This window comes from Agrilus planipennis, unplaced genomic scaffold (genome assembly GCF_000699045.2).
Source record: "Agrilus planipennis isolate EAB-ADULT unplaced genomic scaffold, Apla_2.0 scaffold1, whole genome shotgun sequence".
NCBI lineage: Eukaryota > Metazoa > Arthropoda > Insecta > Coleoptera > Buprestidae > Agrilus > Agrilus planipennis.
In genome coordinates, this window is record NW_020442466.1 from 970,399 (window position 1) to 993,651 (window position 23,253).

Consider the following 23,253-nt stretch of genomic DNA (forward strand, 5'->3'; position numbering starts at 1 on the left):
TCTAAACTCTATTGTTCTTTCAATCACTTTTACCTGGAAATCCAACTTCAACCATACCTGCATGCACTCCCATACTAATATCTGGTTTTACCCTTAATTGCTTTCTCTTGAATTCTGTACTGTCTAATTCTATGTATTCCTATAAACTAGTGTCTTCACCCTCTCTCTCACTACTTTTCCTTCTAGAACCTTCTATCAAATCTACTAACAACCCTATCCTATAAATACCCTCCAAAAATTCTTATCGACACAGTCTCTCGCCTACCGCTACCACCATTCGTAAGTGCTTCGATTATTCTATTATTATTCTCTACATTGTTTTCATTTTTGTTGTTATTTTTGTTATTATTACTGTTTTGTTATCTTGCTCTTTTTGTCACTGTGTTCGTATATGTCTGTCGCATTTTTCCTGTGCCTTTTGTTACTTGTGTTTTCGTTGTTATTGTTATAAATTGTTATTCGTTATTATTAGCGTTTTCTTGGTACTCATATAATTTATCCACCAAAAGACACTAAATTCTTAAAAACTATCAAATCGCCACAGCATCATATTGGAATTGAAATTTATTTTCTCATGGTTGGTGATTTAATTTTTGAAAACGGACTAATCAAATTGGATTGAAATGTCGCATATGAAACTATAGATTTCTTGTTGTAGAGACTTTATACAAAAAATATACGAATGATGTTCGGAAATGATTTATATGGACATATATTTAGAATAATCACATGAATAATAACACTGTAAAGCGATCATCGGTTGCCAAAATTTCGCTTCAGGCTAAAAGGGGCAGCTCGTCGATGCATCATGCGGCAAACAATGGAAAATGGGTTCTTGTATCACGCATTATTATCAGTCAACAACTCCTTACCTGTTTATTATAACTTTTAAATAAATGCATTGTTGCATCCATATACATTTACTTCTACAAACTTCACTGTTAATGATCTTCAGATATCAGATTTACTTTTTAAAGGTACATTGGATAAAAAATAAAATAGACAATCGTATCTCAAAAGTGTACAAAGGAAAAGCCAGGATCAATTTTTCAACAGTCGGCTTTGGAAACATTAACATATGTTTCATCATTATTATCATCATAAGATCCTTAGTCTGGTTGGACACGCACCTCCAATCATTCCTATCTTAAGCTACTTTTCGCAGAAAAAGCGAATACCTACATGAATATAATTATACTTGGAAACACAAATAGAAAACGAAAAACAATCTTAACCCATTTAAAATAATTAACTGTTTGTCTATCAACAATACAATACATGTTTAATTAAATCTACTAACAAATAAAGCAACAATTCACTTTCTTTCCCAATTTTTGGCATTAATGGTAAATATCTCTTATAAATGACTCACAGAGCCTAGATACAAAAAAATATTGTGGGACAAGAGTTTACTACGCGTCATACAAAAATAAAAATTTGCTGTGCTTGAAAAAAATTAAAAAATAAATTAAATTTTTCGATTCCAAATAGTGTTGTTTCTTTTAGAAACCACGGATAAGATTAATTCCCACCGCACAACTGAAGATTAAATAAGTTCATAATAAATAGTTGATGTGTCCCACCATCACGAACGTTACATGTTCTTGGTAGAGAGATTGAGTTAAGAGGCTTACCACCTGGAAAGAACCGAGTTGAACAGATTATTGATGTATTATTCGTTTCGTATAGCGATGATAGCCTTAAGCTCTCGTGAACTCATTTTGTTGTCCTCAGAATAATATATGTTCCTATTCTAAGACATGGAATTAAATTCTTTCAAAAATACGGACAACAGAGAAACATGGAAGGGTTAGTATATATTTAAGAAGAGGGGCGAAATCCTATACAGCACAATTTTATGCAACCCCCGCCTTCCCCTTTCATCGTTGTGTGTTCTGATGTTGAGGTGGTTAAATAATAGAATTCGGAATAAACGATAACAAACTTTAATAAACAAGAACAAAAAAAAAATGAAGACTAGAATTAAGAATGTAGAAATGGTGAAGTTTAAATTAGGAAGGATAAGTCAGAACTGATTTTAGTTTTTGAAAAGAGATCGTAAGAAGGGTGATAAGGAGGAGTTAGAAATAAGTTAATTAAAGTAGGGAACCAATAAGATGGTAGTAAAACCTGGAAATTTAGTTTAGAAGAAATACCTAGAAATTAAGTTTGACCCCAAATCACCGAAGAAACTGACCATAAAACTGCAATTAGGAAAAGTAAGAATTATAGACGTCATGCAGTTAGTATACAGAGTTGAATTGTTAAAAGGGATGATAGCAAAGTACGTAGGCAATTAAATAGTCGTTTAGCTGAAGAATAGGTATAGAGTAGGTATAGAATAGAGTAAGTATAAAAATAGAATTATAAGAAAAGAATATTTACACAATAATAATACAATAATACAGAAATTCCAAACACACAAATACATGCATCACAGACATACCAAAAAATATATACAACCACACACTCAATACCTTACTCTAAAAAATTAATTACTTTCTTAAAAACTATCAAATCGCCACAACACCATATTGGAATTGAAATTTATTTTCTCATGGTTGGTGATTTAATTTTTGAAAACGGACTAATCAAATTGGATTGAAATGTCGCATATGAAACTATAGATTTCTTGTTGTAGAGACTTTATACAAAAAATATACGAATGATGTTCGGAAATGATTTATATGGACATATATTTAGAATAATCACATGAATAATAACACTGTAAAGCGATCATCGGTTGCCAAAATTTCGCTTCAGGCTAAAAGGGGCAGCTCGTCGATGCATCATGCGGCAAACAATGGAAAATGGGTTCTTGTATCACGCATTATTATCAGTCAACAACTCCTTACCTGTTTATTATAACTTTTAAATAAATGCATTGTTGCATCCATATACATTTACTTCTACAAACTTCACTGTTAATGATCTTCAGATATCAGATTTACTTTTTAAAGGTACATTGGATAAAAAATAAAATAGACAATCGTATCTCAAAAGTGTACAAAGGAAAAGCCAGGATCAATTTTTCAACAGTCGGCTTTGGAAACATTAACATATGTTTCATCATTATTATCATCATAAGATCCTTAGTCTGGTTGGACACGCACCTCCAATCATTCCTATCTTAAGCTACTTTTCGCAGAAAAAGCGAATACCTACATGAATATAATTATACTTGGAAACACAAATAGAAAACGAAAAACAATCTTAACCCATTTAAAATAATTAACTGTTTGTCTATCAACAATACAATACATGTTTAATTAAATCTACTAACAAATAAAGCAACAATTCACTTTCTTTCCCAATTTTTGGCATTAATGGTAAATATCTCTTATAAATGACTCACAGAGCCTAGATACAAAAAAATATTGTGGGACAAGAAAAACTTCCAGTGGAAAATAATAATTCAATACTGAGCGGTTCAGCACCCCATAAATAACCTTATATAATAAATATATGAACGACTCACAGAAATTGGATACAAAAAATTATTGTGGGGCAAGAAAAACTTCCACAGGAAAATATTAATTTAATTATGAGAGGTTTACCACCCCATAAATAACCCTTAGACCCGCTGACAAATTATCGCATGGGTATTATCCTTACATGAACGACTCACAGAACTTAGATACAAAAAATTATTGTGGGGCAAGAAAAACTTCCACAGGAAAATATTAATTTAATTATGAGAGGTTTACCACCCCATAAATAACCCTTAGACCCGCTGACAAATTATCGCATGGGTATTATCCTTACATGAACGACTCACAGAACTTAGATACAAAAAATTATTGTGGGGCAAGAAAAACTTCCACAGGAAAATATTAATTTAATTATGAGGGGTTTAGCACCTCATAAATAACCCTTAGATCCGCTGACAAATTATCGCATTAGTATAATGCCTCATATAGCATGGATAGAAAAGATTATTATGGGCGAGAAAAATTTCCACTGGAAAATACCAATTTAATTTTCAGGGGTTTAGCAAACCTTCAATAACCCATACACCCACCAACTAATTATCGCAAATATCTTTCGTAAATATCCTTCTGACACTCTCACCATCTCCTTTAAAGCTTTATGACTCATTGAAATCATAACAATATCGTCCACATAAGCCATCTTTCTTCATCCTTCAATCATTGCTCCCTTATTTATCTTATTTACCTCCAATTCCAGGTAAATTAAGTGTATACATATTTAGTATCATTCCAAATTTCAAATTTTCTTCATTTATTAGGAAGACTACTCTCGCAGCTCAACTGATCTTGAGCATTTTAAAAAATTATTTTTTAACAATCTCATACTGTTAACAATAAACTTTTGTAAACACCCATGCCATTTTTTGCAAAGTACCTAAGTGTCGACTCATTAGTGTCTTCCAGTTTGATTAATTTTCATTTGGATGGTGTACTTACGACGTTTAGTGCCGATTAGATAACGAATCAAACGCTAAAACAGCTGAATAAATGACAGGGCAATAAAATACATTATTAAATAATGACGGAGATAGATCACAATAGCAATGGTCTTATAACGTTTTTATGCCTCGTACAATGAGAAATTTGATTAGCGACAGCACGATGGAATGTCTTCACACTCAGCCTCGCAGTAGGCGTTCGGTGATTGCCGTAAATTTTGTTTACCGTTTATGATCCTGTCAAAATTGTATTACTACTTATTAACAAAGAGTTCAGGAAAATTATTCCGCATTTGGCTCCGTATTGGCTAAATCAACTCATTTGAATTAATATTGTGATTTAATTGATTAATAAATTGAATCGTATTTTCTAAAGATACAATTATTGTTTTATGCTTGACAAGGAAAAGAAAGATTACACCATAATTTTAGGTGCAAAAGTTCAAAAAATATTAAGTCCCTAGTTAATTAAAAATGTGATTCTTCGTACGCAATTCATAAAAAGGGTGCCCTTGTTTCAAAAATATCAGGTTATTCCTTTTTTTTTTATAGTGTCCGCTGCAGTTCCTGTGTGACATCTCTTTTCTATGTTTACGATATTCCCTATAATAGTACAGTCATTTGGTTCGAAAAATAGTGGTTACCTGGAAAATTTTCCGGGAGTTTTGAAAATTGGTAATTTTATAGATTTTGAGGTGCTCATTCCGAATTTTGACTTTGCCACCTCGTATTTTTGCCGCTCGCGCCGCCATATTGGAAAAATGGCGCCAAAAAGCAGTTTTTTGAGAATATCTCCTTTCCGACTCATTTTACGATAAAAACAGTTAAATACAAAATGAAACTACAGACAATCACCTACAATTTATGTATCTACCTTTTTTTCATAAAGTCAACAGTTTAGGCGTACGAGCGCCGCAAAGTGTACTCCAACACGCATTTTAGCCAAAAAAATTCATTTCCTCACCACCTTGAGGTAGAGTAAGCGGCGCGTTTTTTTTTAATGTGGTATCCCCAATAGGCCTAATCCACATGCAATTTTATATCCTGAAATTTAGCGTATTCTCCTTCGCTTTGTTGTTCTTCCATCTTTAGTCCTTTTTCCTTTATTTCAATCACTTCACTTTCTTCCAATGAATTTGCACAAATAAACCAGTTTACTGCATTAGAAACGATTACTGTATAATATAGTATAATATAATATCTATGGTCAGTATAGTTTAGAATTAAATTAATTTTATAATTCACAAATATAATCAGTTAAAATTAAATGCCACAGGTTGCATGAATAATGAGTAATGACCAAAACACGTGTTGGAGTACACTTTGCGGCGCTCGTACGCCTAAACTGTTGACTTTATGAAAAAAAAAGTAGATACATAAATTGTAGGTAATTGTCTCTAATTTCATTTTGTATTTAACTGTTTTTATCGTAAAATGAGTCAGAAAGGAGATAATGTCAAAAAACTGCTTTTTGGCGCCATTTTTCCAATATGGCGGCGCGAACGGCAAAAATAAGAGGTGGCAAAGTGAAAATTCGGAATGAGCACCTCAAAATCTATAAAATTACCAATTTTCAAAACTCCCGGAAAACATTCCAGACAAAACTACCAAATGACTGTACTATAATGTCTGTCGTGAGTAAAAGTAGCCGTTCTGTTAGCAACCGCTTTAGTGTGGTTTATGACTTGAACGAAGAAAGTAAATGCGACATTTTTATTGTAGACTATGTCAATTTTGAACGCCTCAACCACATCACCCCCAAATCTAAGCATGCAAAATGTTTGCCCCTGTATATCTATCCCTAATACTACTGTCCTGGCTTAAACAATGTTAATTTAAAGTTATTTTCGCTCGTCCTTGTGTTCCCTTAGTTTTAGCCGTTTTTAAGTGTAAATGTAGGTAGGTAAAGCTTTAATTAGAATTTAGTGAGCGCGTATTTTGGAAAGGGTTTGGCAACGCGTCGTGGCCTTCTGTATTTTACGACCGTTTCGTTTTGCAAAACAAACTGTTATGTCCTACGTACCATACCGAGGGCATTAGTTTATTGGGGAAGAAATTCAAAGATGTGGCGTATTTAATTGTAGACGTGTTCGCTCGCGAAACGATGTTCGTTGTAGCTGTTTATCTTCTGCCAAGAGTTTGTAAGGCTGCTTGCTCGCTTGCCACAGACTGTGCCGCAACTTCCAAAGAATTATTGACAACATTTGCAGATGTGCAGTGTGTCTGTATTTGCGTATGTGTAAATTAGTGTGTATGACTTTACCCGAATTTATTACTCAACTTCTTTCTGTTCTGCCAAATATAGATATAATTTTATTCTGAAAGAGAACTGCACCAATGTTTAATTAGTCACTATACTGAATAATAGACATGTTGTAATGAGTACATTTGTATCATGTTTGGAGGTGAAAACATGTTTCATTATCAAGCCTGGTAGAATTCAGCCGAAGAAAGATTAGACGAAGTGGCTGAATTTAGGTATCTAGGAAGTCAAATAAGTCGGGACGGAAGGAGTAGTAGGGATATAAAGCAGAGGATAGCGCAGGGTCGAGTCTTCAATAAAAAGGAGTCACTTCTATGCTCGCGAAAAAATAATTTACAAATTTAAAAAAGATACCTTCTCAGGCATGAAGGTCTAGTCAGATATTAGAGGCAGAAACAGGGGTAGGCCTAGATTAGATTACTGTTCGCAAATAGTTAAGGATGTAGGATGTTTTAATTTTAGGGAAACGCGAAGATTAACTCAGGATAGGAAGAAGTGGAGGTACGTGTCCAACTAGTCTTAGGACTCTAACACGTGGAGTTACAAAACAAAGATCTAAGAGCTAGAACAGGCGTTCCAAACGTGGTAACAGAGAGGATAACGAAATTAAAGGTCAAGTGGCACGATTAAGGGATAGACAATGAACACACAAGCTGATTGAATGGAGTCCAAGAGTAAATAAATGCAATCGGAGACGTTCACTAATGTGTTGGAGAAATGACATTGAAATAATCATCAAAACCTGGCTTCAAAAGTCAGATAATTGGAAAAAATGAAGAAAAACGAAGGAGGCTTATATCCAGAATGAACGTGAAGGGCTTTTTGCAGAAAGATTATTTCACCAGTTTGACTTTGATCCTTTTTGAAAGAAGAAAAATTACACTCACGTAAAATTTTTCCTTCGAGAAGGGTGATTTAAGATTATTGCAGAAATTTCAATGCAACATTTTTTAATTCTACGGCTATGTTTTCCGCCAGGGGGTGTTAAAGTTGACTAATATTGATTTGGCTAATTCTTAATCGATTTTGATGATTAATCCTATTGATTCTAACATGCTTTTTTTTCTTAGTAGATCTGGAAATAAAGAAGTTGCAATGAAAAGTTCATTCAAATCATGCTTTTTAGAGAGAAACATTGAATTCACCATACTTAAATTAGTTAAAATTGAGTCTTACATATTTAAAGTTGATGAGAAAGTTTGGTCAACAATGATGCCCCCGGTGCAAAAACTAGTCATGAAATCGGAAAACGCCCCATTGAAATACCACTAGGTACATTAATTTCAGATGACCATCTCGAAAGACAAATTTGCGCTGAGGAAAGAGCCAAGTTAAATTTTATTTTTTATGGCGATGTTGTAGATTAAAATTGTTTAGTGATGGAATGTGTATGAAATGAATAATGGCGTACACAGTTATTATTTTAAGCTTTATTAGTGTAATAACACACGGTTAAGTTCTTTAAAGTTATGAATCGCGTGTATATAAAGATGCAGACGACTTTTGGCGAATTGTTTTCGGAAAAAACAAAGCGCTCTTATTACAGAAAGAGAGCAGCGGAGAAAAAGGGTCCGGTAAGAGAAAAAGCCGGGCCATTATTCAGGATTAAAATCAAATAAATTCGAGAAAACAGCGGTGAATCACGTCCTTAGAGCGGAGTAAATTCTTAATATGTGATAAATAGCTCGTATTAAGCCGCATTAAGGCCGTGAATCAATCACGACCTGGACAGAGTAGAATTATAACTTTATTCTTCTTACACATTTAAATCTTGCGTGAAGTTTTTCATACACGTATGTGCACTCGTAAAAGCGCATGTATACGAAGCGTTTCACTTTTAGCTTTTATTATACACCAGATAACGACAATGAAAAAATAAGTGAAAGTCTCCAACAGAATATCGCATCCAATAAAAGGTTTTTTATGAACAGAAGGACGTTAATTCATAAGATATTGATTTATTAACTATCTACCTAGTTGAGGTAATTCCTGGTGTTGCCCGGGACGTCCCAGTGGTCGAAAAACATGTCCCGGCGCGCCACTATTACGTGCCAGTATTTATCCTATCTATGTATACAGCGAATAAATTATTGTAGTTGAGAATATTTATAAAATTAGAAAATTAACAGCATTATTAAATTTTTAACGTTCTACGCTGCAGCTTTGATACCCCAATGGGATTCCTGATTGGAATGAGATTACACCCCGATCAACAACACCGCATGATTTAAAAAATACGATAATTTATTATTATTTTCCTGGTCTTCTCAGTTTTCACTGGAAGTGAAGACGGGCTAATGCCAAAGAACCTCACTCACATCTTTTGGGATATGGAAACCAATTTTCTGTTCTTAAAATTTAGCGAGCTAACGGTTCTTCGTACCCTGAAATATGATCGGTGAGTATTAAAAACTCCTCTTCGTATTTAACCTGTTGTGTTTTCTAAAAAGGGGAATATGTTAGTACTGTTAATAAATCTGCGCACTATTCTGCATGTATCAAGGATTACGGATTTCTGTAGACTTATGTACGTAAACTTATGCATATTATTCGAAGTGGTCTGTATTCTGTCGAAACTGCCAGACGCGGATCGCGATCTTTTTGGATCTCATCAGCGCGTCGCAGGCAGCTCCGACAGAACACAGACCAACTTTTATCTGCTGTCTGAACAGCGCGTTTTATAAAATACCACAAATGGAGCGGTAAGCGCCATCTGTAGTACGACGCTACATTTTAGGATTACGTATGCTCCAACAAGGTCCATTTAAATATATGAATATCTACTTGCTGAAACGAATCCCGGCATACCTAACTTCAACGTGATCCCATCACGTGATCGTATCACAGACCACTTCGAATTATTTTGTTCGATTATGGTAACGTGCCTATCACGTTGAGGTTAGCTACGCCGGGATTTGTTTCAGCAAGTAGATATCCATATATTTAAATGGACCTTGTTGGAGCATACGTAATCCTAAAATGTAGCGTCGTACTACAGATGGCGTTTACCGCGCCATTTGTGGTATTTTGTAAACTTATGCAGTTTCAACTCAGCTAGGCTAGCGATGATATTATTATTGGGATAATTATATAACTGTGTTCTTTTATTTCATCTGCTAAAGGAATATATTTTTGAATTTTATTTATTATTATTATTATTATTGTACACCCCATATGTGTTAAATTAAGTCCACTTCTTGACCACGAGAGCAATTTTAAAGCCCCTCCAACCCTTCACCGTAGCATCTCTTGTTGTCGTCGTCGGAAACGTGGTGGGGGAAGAGGAATAATTTATTCGCTAAGCACACAAAGACGACACGGATGATATTTATTAGCCTCATACACGGATGTATTTGCGCGCGAGGAAGAGAGCTTTCGCCATGATCGCGTCTCGAATAAGCCGCTTTTTAAAAGAAGAAACAGAGGAATGTGGTAGTCCCGCGCGCCGTCCGAACACTCTACCAACATTTTCTGGATTACATTGTGTGCGAAAATAATGAGCTTTACTCTCAAATAACAACGCGGTAATTATCGTTAAAATCGCTACCGATTCTTCCGTTTGTCCCTCTTGTAATCCCCGATAAGGCATTTGCATGAACGCGCATAATATATTCTGCATGTACCCGTACGTTCGAATTCGTTCTAAAAGCTGACATGGCATTAATTACTGTCCGCAAAAAGACAATTAATGGGAAATTTAAAGTGCCCCAGTTGCCATTAACCGCAAGCCGAAGAAATTCAGTTGAACTCGGTTTGAAATAAGAATGAACTGGAACTAAATATTTTACTGATTCAATATTATTGAACTCATATTTCTTTTTCGTCGTCGCAAAATAGGTTCGCACGCAGCAGGCAACGGAAGTCAGCTAATGAAAATTCGATGGTATGAAGTTAACAGCGCGATTGTTGTGACGATTTTTATATGTAACTAATATATTTATCAGAAAGTAATACGTGGTTCTCATTGACTTTAAAGTCCTTACAACAAAATTTTAATTGTCGACCTAAATGCGGACCTAAACTACTACAACCTAAGGTTGGCATTATCGACTAAAGTATTTAGCAAATAGTAACAATTGAAATATTTGCACTTTTAGTCCAGTATTTCATATTTCTAAACTATAATTTATACTGACTTCCCTTTCTCTGCCGCTTCCTATATACCTACTGGTTAAATAAAATGCGTAAATCCTGTACTTATCTGCGTATGTAAGAGTGTTAATGTCAACAGCCTGAATGCAAAAGTATAGGAAATGGCCTAGCAAAGATGATAAATTCTCAAAAGTACACGCTATGAACCGGCTGGACGTTTACAAATGTTCGAGGTAGAATAGAATATAGATGGGGAATGTGTGCAAATTGTTGATAAGGGATTAAATGTCCCTAGTTCGAGGGAACCGGTAGCGAAGGCTAGCCAAGTGACCTCACTTAAACTTAACGCTAGTAACGATACACCTAACATACAATAAACAAAAGATATTAATGGTGTTTTAACTTGCCACTGCAAAGCCATTTGTTCACTCGCGAATATTAATTAAAACGGAAATAATATTTCCAAATGGCTTTTCATTGGTAATATGTAAAACATTATAAATTGTGTGCATTATTAAGCACAAAAATGGACATAAAATCTATTAAGAAGAATAGATTGTTTACATTTCCTGTCTTTTAACTAACATGAAAAAGCAATTGTCTTTTCTGCCATAAACAGACGAAATAAAACAAAGGGAAAAAAGTTATAATAAAAACTACCAAAAATCTTCAAACACATACCTAGAAGAATTTCTAATTACACTTACCTTTCTACTTCCTGCACCACCTTAATTTAGAAAATTAACTAAAAGCAAAAACAGCCACAAATATTAAAATGAAGACAAACTGTACTTGTTTGAACAATTCAGGGAATTAGTAATTAGTTAAGTCATCAAGTAGTGTTTTATGTCATCAACTACTGTTTTATGTAGTAACCCTAGACAAAAATTTTCAGTCTCTCTCCAGTCTCTCAGAGTCTTGCAGCGTCTCTCACAGTCTCTTTCACAGTCTCTTAGTTATTGCCTAGGTGTTTTTATGGATCTCTCACAGTCTCTGTATGAGAGACTCGAACGATAAAATTGTTAATTCAGAGATTTGAGTCTCTCACAGAGAGACTGAATGAATAAAACTGAAAAATTGAGAGACTCGAGTCTCTCGTTCAGAGACGCTAAACAGTTTTTTTAACAGTCTCTCTCAACGACACCAGAGAGACTCGATGAGAGACGGAGAATCGAGTCTCGCTTTCAGAGACTGTGAGAGACTGAACATTATTAACTCGGGAACTAGTTGAGCCCATCCATATTTAGACGGTTGCACTATTTTCCGATGGTGCAAGCACATTCTATTTTATTTTCTGCGATAGTTTCGTAATGCATGTGTATGCAATCGATTAATTGATGATTCTAATTAAACGAAAAAATTCAAAATTTTAAAAATAGCCCTATCTTTTTTTATATTCAGTTAGTTCAAGGATAATATATTCCGCGAGAAAATAGATTTCCACGGTACGACTGCAAGTATAAAAATTAATTTTTGTCATATTCAATCTTTAATAACTTTTAAACCGTTAGATAAAATTGAACAAATTTTCAGTAAAGCGCGGTCCTCGATCGTATAAATCGATAGGTTTTTTAGCATTTGACGCCTTTTCCCGTTTTACGACAATTTTAAATCGAAAAGTGCAATTTTTGAACGCTTTTTTTCCACGGTCTACTGCAAGATTGACATAAATACAAACAAACCTACGGTAGAACATTATATATGATAGTATTTCGCATTCTTTTGATATTATAAAAAAAGCGTATTTAAAAACTAGTGAGTAAGACGAATGATTGATCAGAAGGTGTGTTATATTCACCACATTAATTTAAAAATAGTGCAATGTTCATCGACAATTCACTATAACTTAATCGAACTTTGATTGACGGTATTAAGAGACCGTTACTCTCCTGTACGAATAAATAATAAAAGAAAAAATAGACGTGTCGAACAAATTTGTGAATCCCAAATGAAATTCAGCGACGCTGCATTTTTTGCTGATCGCCTGAAAGTCTCTCTATAAAGTGATGTCTAGGGTAAGTTTTTTTTCTTGTTTGCTAATGGACCTTTTATTGTGCTTTGTTTGCACATGATCTACTGTAGAACGAAGGCGCTTCGTATTTCAATCAATTTAGAAGTGGGTATGTGGATCCAAAGAACAAAGAAATGAAGAACTTTTTTTTTACTTATTTTTCATTTCTTCGTTCGCGCAGACCCGGCAAGATCAAGAAGACACGACCATTGACGGACTTGTTTGTTTTTCATTTACTTTATTTGAAAAGCCACGTATTAGAAACGTTTAAACGTATAAATATTTGAAGAGGCTTACAAGGAATGGGGCCCTCTCTTCAATGGTGACCACGGGAGAGGACCCGTACGACCCAAGACAACGACAAATAAATGGTACACTGAATAAATATTAACGGAAAAGTGGGAAATGATGTACAATTGGATTAAGATGCAAACGAACATTCTTCGACGTATTTTCGACATGTGCATTTCTCATGTTATGTTTCCCCACGGTGAAAAAATATTTGTTTAAAATACGTGAAGAGTTAAGAAATATATTTGGCCGAATGAAGAACAAACAGTCTAAAAATAAATTTGACTGTTTCACGCGCTATTTGTACCATCATCGATGGTACTGTTAAATAAATTCTCAGTTGTAACAACTGCTTTGTCAATAAACATGATATATCTGTCAATTACGAGGGTGGATTGATAAGTTTCCGGCCTGACCAAGAAAAACAAGGTTTTTAAAAATTTTTTTTTTTTATTTCTCAACATAATCTCCTCCAAGGCTGATACATTTCTCATAGCGGTGTTCCAGTCTATTAATGCCATCTCTATAGACTGATTCGTCAAGCTCCTCAAAATAACCATTTACAGCTTCGATTACTTCTTCATTGTCCGCAAATCTCTNCTGGAGAGTACTACACACAAAAGACGACGGTTTTTCAGTGGGATCATCTCTCTCGCCTACACTAGAGGTATACAGGTGTCAGGTACACACTGAAGAAGCTTTTAAACAAGAAATGGACACCATCAAGAAGGAGTTACAATAAAATCACTATCCACGTCAACTATTATTGGAGGAAACTATCAGAGAAGGAAACAAGCAAGAAATTTTGTCGAAGAAAACAGCAGAATACAATAAAAATCCGACACATAATCCTATACGTCAAAGGCTTTACATTTTAACAAGGATTAGATCAGAAACTCTACCACGTGAAAAAGAATGCATCTATAAAATGCCACGTGAATGTGGATCACATTATACAAAGTAATAAAGAGGCCTTTAAAGACACCGATAAAAGAACACCGAAACCACACAATACGAGGGGAAACAGTCAAATCCAGAATAGCACATCCTGGATTTAACACCACAGGATAGATTGGGATACAGCCAAAATTATCCACTATGAGGTCATTGATACCGAAGTAAATTTAAAAAAACAGCATAGATACAACTTCAAAAATCCGCATTCCTTCAGTCAGGCCAGCATAAAAATTCCAAACGTCTGGAAATCCACCAAAAAGGGGAATCACGAACTGGAACTGGAACCAAGGAAACCGTCATGGGCGAATAAGCGAATAATAGTAAGAATAATAAATGTCTTGCCTACTATATACTATGATAAGGTTGTATTGCATGCTGTGAATATGTTAGATGTTTTTGTATAAAACTAAATAAGAACTAATAATTATTTATTATTATCGAAACCATATATGTTTCCACGTCGATATTAATCGACTCCCTAATAGTCCAAAAGACCTACGAGTTAGCAACTTTTTGCAAGCTAATAAAATTAAAAACAGGATTGATGAAAACTATTAATAAGTACTTAATTAGACTGCCACTCCAGTTCACAGTAAGTATTTAAGTAAGTACTTCCACCTGTAGCTTGCATCAGTTTTATACATTTATTAGTCCAACTACATCTTACATTGTATATAATAACCGCACCCTTTCATGTATTTTATTTATAAAAAGAAAATATAGCAAACATATGCATGTGTACATTGAGGTATGCTGTTTTGCGGATCTTACTGACAGTGGCGCCACCAGAAATTAGGGTTGGAGGGAGCTGGTTGAAATTTCCAATATATCACCTACTTGAAATTTATGTTGGGTTTAACCAAATTCGTTGCCATAAATCTATTATTATTTATATGTTGCATTTTACGAATTACCTTAATCTATATCTTCGGTTGGGAAGAGTGTGGTCCCTTCCGAAAAGTGAAACAGCAAAAATTGAACATATAGATAATAATAGACTTATTACCTACTTATTTTTGGATAGAATATTTAAATAAAACAATACAGCAATAGTTTAAAACTTTTATTAAAAAATACGTAGTTCTATCTATCTTCTGCTTTTCAATAAAAAAAATGAATTACCTTCTCAATGTCAATTGTTGTTGAGTGGTGAATATTGAGAAGTGCAACCCTACCAGCCAGTTTTAACCAATAGTGTCATGCAGATAGGTACGACTTCTTTTAATATTGAGTGAGATCTCTCTGTAGTAGAATATGACACTAGTAGGGTTGCAAATATTTTTAAAAAGTGACAAATAGGAGGAAATATTACTTTATTGCACAATAGGAGACCATCTACTGCTGTATCCTAGACTAAAATTTTCAGTCTCTCTCCATTCTCTCTTTCAGCGTCTCTGAGAGCGTCTCTCACAGTCTTTCACAGTCTCTCAGTTATCGCCTAGGTGTTTTTATGGATCTCTTACAGACTCCGTATGAGAGACTCGAACGATAAAATTGTTAATTCAGAGATTCGAGTCTCTCGCAGAGAGACTGAATGAATAAAACTGGAAAATTAAGAAACTAGAGTCTCTCATAGAAAGACTGGGATCTCTGAAATATGTTGAATTTTAACCATGTCTATCGAGACAACACTTATTGAGAGATTCGAGTCTCTCGTTCAGAGACTGGATAGGAAATGAGGTATAGGTCATAGACGCTAAACAGTTTTTTTGACAGTCTCTCGACAGTCTCTCTCAGCGACACCAGAGAGACTCGACGAGAGACGGAGACTCGAGTCTCGCTTTCAGAGACTCTGAGAGACTGAACATTTTTATCTTGGGTAGAAAATTTAGCGTAATTATTAAAACATTGTTGTTTTCGTAAACCATATTCTGAAGTTATAATAATCTCATTTGTAAATAAATTGTTTTGTTTATAACAATTCGAGAGTATAAAATTTGAATCTCGGGGAGGGGAGGCTCTGGTTACAGCCCTTCTGGTTGCGCCACTGAAAATAGGTATCTGTGTTTGTTATACAGACCAGTGGATCTGACAAACAGAATTTTAAAAATACGAAAATCCCATTTCGGATAAATATTGAATATCATTTTTAATGTTTTTCTGGTAGGTAGGTAATCAAAAAATGCATGCATGATTAAAACGTCAAAACTACTCACCGGTCGTTGGACTGATTTGAAAGCTGGTATTTCCAGGTATGAGGTTGTATCTCAAAGCAGCATTGAGTCCAATATCGGCATCGGTGGCAGAAACGACCCCCACGAAAGCACCTCTTCGTTGATTTTCTTCCACGCTAAATTCGTACGAATCACTCAAGAAAACCGGATCATTGTCATTCGCGTCTAACACTTTTACCGTAACTTTTGCGGTGGCGGTTTGCGACGGGGTGCCGTTATCAGTTGCTGCAACTATGAGGTCGTAGTTTTCTTTCTGTTCCCGATCGAGATTGTTACGTAGGTAAATCCAACCGCTGTTAGGGAAAATACCGAAAATATCGACGGAATTCGAAAAACGATTCGAATTATTCGTCGAGGCCAGTCGATATGTCAACCTGGCATTGTTTCCGGTATCGAGATCGATAGCTGTAACTTGGAGTATCTGTAAGAAGATATGAAGCCGTGCATTAATGTCACTAATAATAAATTATTTATTCAAGTTTTTCAAGATGGTCACTTTTTTCTAGAACAATTCTTCTTAATTGATTTGTAGTTTTTCCCCTAATAATAAGTACAAACAAGTAATATGTACATAAAAAAATCGTTCAAATAGACCAAGTTCCCTGTTATATTTTCCCGATTTTCCCATGATAAATGAGATTTCCTGGATTCCCGAGGGTGACTTAATAATAAAACCGTTATTGATAGAAAAACAAAAGAAGATTTTACTTCGGATATTAGATCACTGACCTAAGTCATAAAATCAGCGTTGACGTTCGATTGCCAATACTTCATTTGCTATAATAACTTGAACTCTGACCTCACTTAGTACATCAATCATCACTCGACAAGGCCGAAGTTGAAAGAAGAATGTAAAACATTTCTACTACCGTAGGTATATTTTCATTGGGATTGAATAACTAATTTTTGTACATTTCCGATAGTTACACAACATCTGCTGCCTATTTATTTTATGGCGCTCTGTAACTTAAATTTATTAACTTACCTGTGAACTGATTGGCAACGATTCTGATATTTTCGCAGTGTATTCCTTCTGTTCAAACACTGGTGGGTTGTCGTTAACATCTTGGACTTCGACGATGATGCTGAGGTTGGACGACAACGGCGGTACACCTTTATCAGTAGCAGTGACGATTAGATTATGTCTTTGAGTGGACTCATAATCTAGGGATCGTGTAATAGTGATGTGGCCAGATTTTGGATCGATGGCAAAAAGACCAGCACTGGATCCTGTGTTCACCAGTCTGTATTGAACCGCCCCATTTAGACCTGAATCGTTATCTCTTGCATTGGCTGCATAAAGTGGAACGCCGACTTCCACATTTTCGGGGACCGATATTCTAACTGTATTGGATTCGAATTCGGGAGCATTGTCATTGACGTCCAAAATATCGACATTAACCTGGACGGATAAAAAAATACCTAACTCAGAAACATATATATATCGACACTACTTCCATTCTTCAATTGCGACCTTTGCAAAAAATGTCTACAAATAGAGTAAATGTTTTACCTGGGCATGACCATATGCTGGTGGATCTCCACTAGTGGCTTGGATGTTCAATAAAACACTTGCTCTACTTTCATGTTCCAAATTTCGAGCTGTGCGTATTGAACCACTGACTGGATCGATGCGAAAAAATCCATCTGGATCTCCGGAATAAATAGAGTAGCGAATCGACCTGTGTCCACCTGGAACAAAGAAGTCAATCCTTGTAGTGAAAGCAAATAACATTCAATCAGAAAATGGTTGCAATAAGAAAAGCAAATGAAAACTTAGTACAGAGTTACGGGCCAGCGTCCGTCGAGCATGAAGGATGATTAACTGAAAAATTATTGAGTTGAAAATTATCTGACCAAGATCAATAAAAGTAGGTTATGTATGTATAGGTATGTGCTCACTAAATGAACTGCTGGCGTAGACAATTCAGATTAATAAATAATGAGAACCATTTAAAAAACTATTTAAGGATCCAAAAAATTGTGGATTATATGTATTTCTCATAAACAATCACTTTGTGGACATCCGCTATTTGTGTTAAAAATCTCATCATCATCATCATAAGGTCGTCAGTCCTAAGACTGGTTGGAAACGCACCTTCACTCTTTCCTATGCTGAGCTAAACTTCACATTTCCCTAAAACTAGAACAACCCACATCCTTAACTATTTGCGAACAGTAATCTAACATAGGTCTACCTCTACCCCTCTTAATTCCTGTTTCTGTCTCTAATATGTCTCTGACCAGACCTTCATACCTGAGAAGGTGTCCTACTAACCTATCTCGCCTATTTTTTATTGACTTCCATATAGTCCACTGTTCTATTATTTTTAATACCTCTTCATTTCTAACTTTTTCTACCCACGTTATCCTCATCATTCGCCTATAACACCACATTTCGAAGGCTTCTAACCTATCCCTTTCCGCCGCGCCCACTGTCCATGTTTCGCACCCGTACAACGCCGTGCTCCAAACCTTTAACAATCTTTTTCGAATTTCTAAATTAACCGTTCGCGAGCATAGAAGTGAATTCTTTTTATTAAAGGCGACACGACCCTGCGCTATCCTCTGCTTTATATCCCTACTANTCCACTGTTCTATTATTTTTAATACCTCTTCATTTCTAACTTTTTCTACCCACGTTATCCTCATCATTCGCCTATAACACCACATTTCGAAGGCTTCTAACCTTTTCTTTTCCGCCGCGCCCACTGTCCATGTTTCGCACCCGTACAACGCCGTGCTCCAAACCTTTAACAATCTTTTTCGAATTTCTAAATTAACCGTTCGCGAGCATAGAAGTGAATTCTTTTTATTAAAGGCGACACGACCCTGCGCTATCCTCTGCTTTATATCCCTACTTTTTCTTCCCTTGCATACCAGCATTTTAGTTTTACTTTTTTTTATTTTCATGCAGTACTGATCTGTTAGTAGGTATTAAAAATATAGAAAGAAAATAAGATATTGCATGTACGTATATGGTACACTCTGTATATTGTGCATTCTATTTTGAATATATTATACAGGGTAAAGTCCAATAGAAACTTTTGGTCGTTTTGCAACTTAACGTAAACGGGCAGATAAGCATCTGCTTCTCAACAAACGAAGAATAAACTAAAAAAGAAAAAAAAAGAAAGAACGAAATAAAGAAAGAAAATAAGAAGTCCGGGACGGTGGGACGGACGTGCGGAAAGGGAAATGCAAGTGAAGCGGAGGCATTAATAAATGCCGGGAAACACGATCCCGTGCACCTTCCTCGTTCCCTTGATCTTCCATAGAGCCAATTTATAAGGCCATTTTTAGCCCGAAACAAAACATCTAAACAAACTTGACATTTATAGTTGCGGACACAAAGACCGTCTGATGTCTCTTCCACACACAGTGTGCTGTGCATAGGTACGCGGTGGCAAATTCGCGGAGAGGCGAAGAGCTGCGACGGGTGCAGACAAATTGCACCCGTTGTGTAACCTCGCGGGCGGTATCCCACCCTTATAATAGTTCGTGATAAGCCGTCGCCATTCTCTGAGTCGCCCAGTAAAAATACAACATACGGCTATTATTACTTTTATTATATTCCTTACCATTAAACTCTCGTACGTTTGTTACGACTTACTGCTTGTTATTAAGCATGCCTTAATAGCACATTTTCACATGCACGTCTATACCTACATACAGGGATGCATTTATGAATAATATTTAATTTATACTATCTACTTATGTGATGAAAGCAATACGTGAGGTTTATTCTTGTTTGAATAAATTACCTGGGAGTAATTTGCTATCTTTCCAGAACGTTCAAAAAATTGTAGTTTAGGTGTATAATATATACGAATATGTCTAAATGTGAGAAAGGAGGGGCAGAAAAACTGGTAGGAGTTAGAGATAATTTTCTATAACAACACACAATTGTTTTTAATTGTCATGGAGCTGAAAATTGAAAATGAAGAGTGTGTGAATGAAGAAAATAAAGCTGACTGTCGGCCAAACAAGGAAATTGGGATGGAAGGGAATGGAGAGAGGTAAAAACGGTTAAAGTATAGATGATGGGACCGTCTATCGGAGGGGGATTGGGGTAGAGGGACGTCGGATGACCTCGTTCTGTAGTTGAATGGCAAGACTGTGAAAAAATCTTTCTTAGAGCCACATTTCTGTACACAAAAGAAAGGATTCACTTCATTTATATAATCCTATCATCCCAAGTAATCAAATAAAATCATTTAGTTGATGTTAGGCTAGATTATAGCAGGTCATATCATAGTTTTAACGCAAAAATGTTTTTATTTGATTGTATAGAATCATACGGTTACAGTAAGAAAAGATAACAAGAATGAAGTTAGTATTGTAAATGAGTCGTAGTCATGTCCAGGAATATGAACCTAAAAGGAATTTTGGATATCATCCAATGTCCCTCTACCCCAACAGACAATCCCATCCCATACAACTATACATTAATCGCTTTTTTGTTTCTATTCGATGCTTCAACTCCACTACCACAACTCTAGTAATCACTAATGGGTTAAAAATATGTATGATTTAATCTATATGGCTGTACTGGGTTCCTACCTTATCTACTTTGATGATCAAATTGCAGGGTAATAGTTATATGACTATGTTTCTCTAAAAATGCCCTATTTTAATGCGAATTTTTTGTATACTCATACACCAATAAACTTTCTAAAAATTGCAGAGTATTTTGTTGGTAATTCTTCTTCATACTATCATTTTTGATAGATTTGAAAATGATACTGAACTATTGCAGAAGATATGCGAATTTTTAAAATTCATTTGCAAGTTCATAAGACACCGAGGAGAATTTAAAAACCAAAGTTAGACGAATGATTAATGGCTTTTGTAACAGTATCGGGTAATGAACTTTCCTAGCAACAAACCTCTCTAGCGCAATGTTGGAGCTTGTCGGTGCGGCGCAAGTCATTACCTTGTTCTATTCAATTCTATTCTGTTCTCCACGTATGAAGCTCATTGTGCTTTATATTTGATAAAAAAAGAAATGGGAGGAAACTGTTACTTTGACCCTTTTCGGGTCGACCACGAACAACAAGTGATGACATTACTATTACAGAAGAATTCCATGGTAACGATGACACAGAAATTCCCTCCTCTGATGTTCTTTTATTTTGACTGACAAGGTTGACAGGTACTGTTATGTTGCAACCGCCTTTCATGTCATCCTAATGCATGTTCTCAAACTGTACATTAACAATTCTTATTTTAAAAGTTCCATAAGTCAAAATACAAAAAAATGATCCTGTTATTGATATTTGCAACAACAAATGCTGTGCATTATTTTATACGATTTCAAGTTTGCTTTTCTTTCATTGCAGTTAATTATACACCTCAACAGAATATATTTTCAGCAATTCTAAAAAGTACTGATTAACAAACATACGTTGTGTGAATAAGGAAAAGCAATTTTCCGGCTTTATGCATCGTAGACTGTTCTCCTTAACTCTAACCTGTATGAGTATTTCGAGAAAGAAAAAAAGAAAGTGGAAATTCCCCAATCAATATTTAGTTATATCTTTTTGTGATAACAGAACATATTTCCAGATCCTTTGTGTTGAATTTGATTCATAGTTAGTGAGTGTTGACTTCGTCATTGACGCTACAAATACATGAGCAAATTCTTATGATTCGTTTACTTTGTAATATTCCGTACCAATATCAAGTTTCTGTTGTTACTGTTGATCATGCTATTCTCTAAAATGTATTGATTTTGCGAGTTAAATTAGAACCAAAATCAATACATTTAGGAGATACACGAATGTTATAAAAACCATACTATTTAGGGTCCAAACGGTTCAATACTTTATGTTTGGCATAACTGCACTTTGAGATTTACTTTTTAATTTATTTTCTTTTCTTTGCAACTCGTCCAAGAGAATTTTTAGTAACACAACTAGGACTAATTACAAAAAGATCTTTGTGGATAGAAATTTTCGAATGTTCGATTGATCTGGTCGGCTTGCGGCAAAGACATTTAAGGCGTATCTTTTCCGTCACTCGTAGTTTTATTGCGTTACAGACATATTTCAGGAATGCGCCAAATAGAGAAAGTTGAAAATGTAATAGATACCCAAGAAGGTACCAATGTTACATAGGAATATGTTCTGCAATGGATGTTACGTACGCTGCGGTCGTTTTAAGAGATGAAAGGCGGGATTTATGGGAATTCCTCGGATATTGAAACACTATACGGGTTGGATGTCACAACCAATTAGAACTATTCCATCTTGGCTATTTTACTCTGAACTATTTCAAATTTCTTTAGAAAAAATATACCTAGATGCACTTATAATGTGATAAACCTCTTTAAACAATTAAGTTATAAACAAAACGTATGTAAAGTTGACCCTACTGATAATATATACCAAAGATGATCTTTATGAAAATAAATTCAGTATTACTAGATGTGCCCTCGTAACTGATTAATTCTTAAGAGCAATTAAACGACCACGGATGCCCTATTACAACAACTATTCCGGTTGCACTTGTGTGTGAACAAGTTTAATAAATGAATCGAAGAAACAATGGTCGGTATGGGCGGACAGGGCAAACGGACAAGACAATACCACACTGAAGACTCTACATTCACCGGTCGAATAGAATACAACAAACCGAACTATCCAAAAAAGGCATTGCCGTTGCCATTTTTTCCGTTTATTTTGAAATCGCTAATCCTTTTAAGTTTTGACGGCATTCGACTCATTCTTGTCGCGACCGCAGCCGTTCGTCTACTCTCTTTTGCGTGCACCTTGTTTTGTTCAAGATTTCTTAAAGAAACGAAAAATAAAAGGCAAACTAAAATAGTCTGCTAGATTGGAAAGAAACAAAAAAAACTGGCAAAGTGCAAGTTGGACTCACACGTAGCGGGTTCATTATTATGAACCTTTCTTCCACAGACTGTAAAATTAAAAATGTATTGGTAATAACATAGATACTCTAATTTATAAAAAACACATGTAACTATCGTAAAAAATTTCCAACAAATATTTCAAATATACTTAAAAATTTAGGG

At 35.2% G+C, this 23,253-nt stretch overlaps 1 protein-coding gene across 1 annotated transcript in view; it reads right to left on the reverse strand.

Annotated features, from left to right (window-relative positions):
- The window catches only part of LOC108734026 (protein dachsous), a 411,826-nt gene that overhangs the window by 16,650 nt on the left and 371,923 nt on the right, over window positions 1–23,253 (reverse strand). Inside the window, exons 5-7 of the mRNA XM_018465413.1 lie at window positions 17,731–17,909; window positions 17,203–17,619; window positions 16,200–16,638 (exon numbers count right to left, since the gene is read on the reverse strand). Coding sequence (XP_018320915.1) covers window positions 16,200–16,638; window positions 17,203–17,619; window positions 17,731–17,909 — 1,035 coding nt within the window. The remainder of the gene's footprint in view (window positions 1–16,199; window positions 16,639–17,202; window positions 17,620–17,730; window positions 17,910–23,253) is intronic.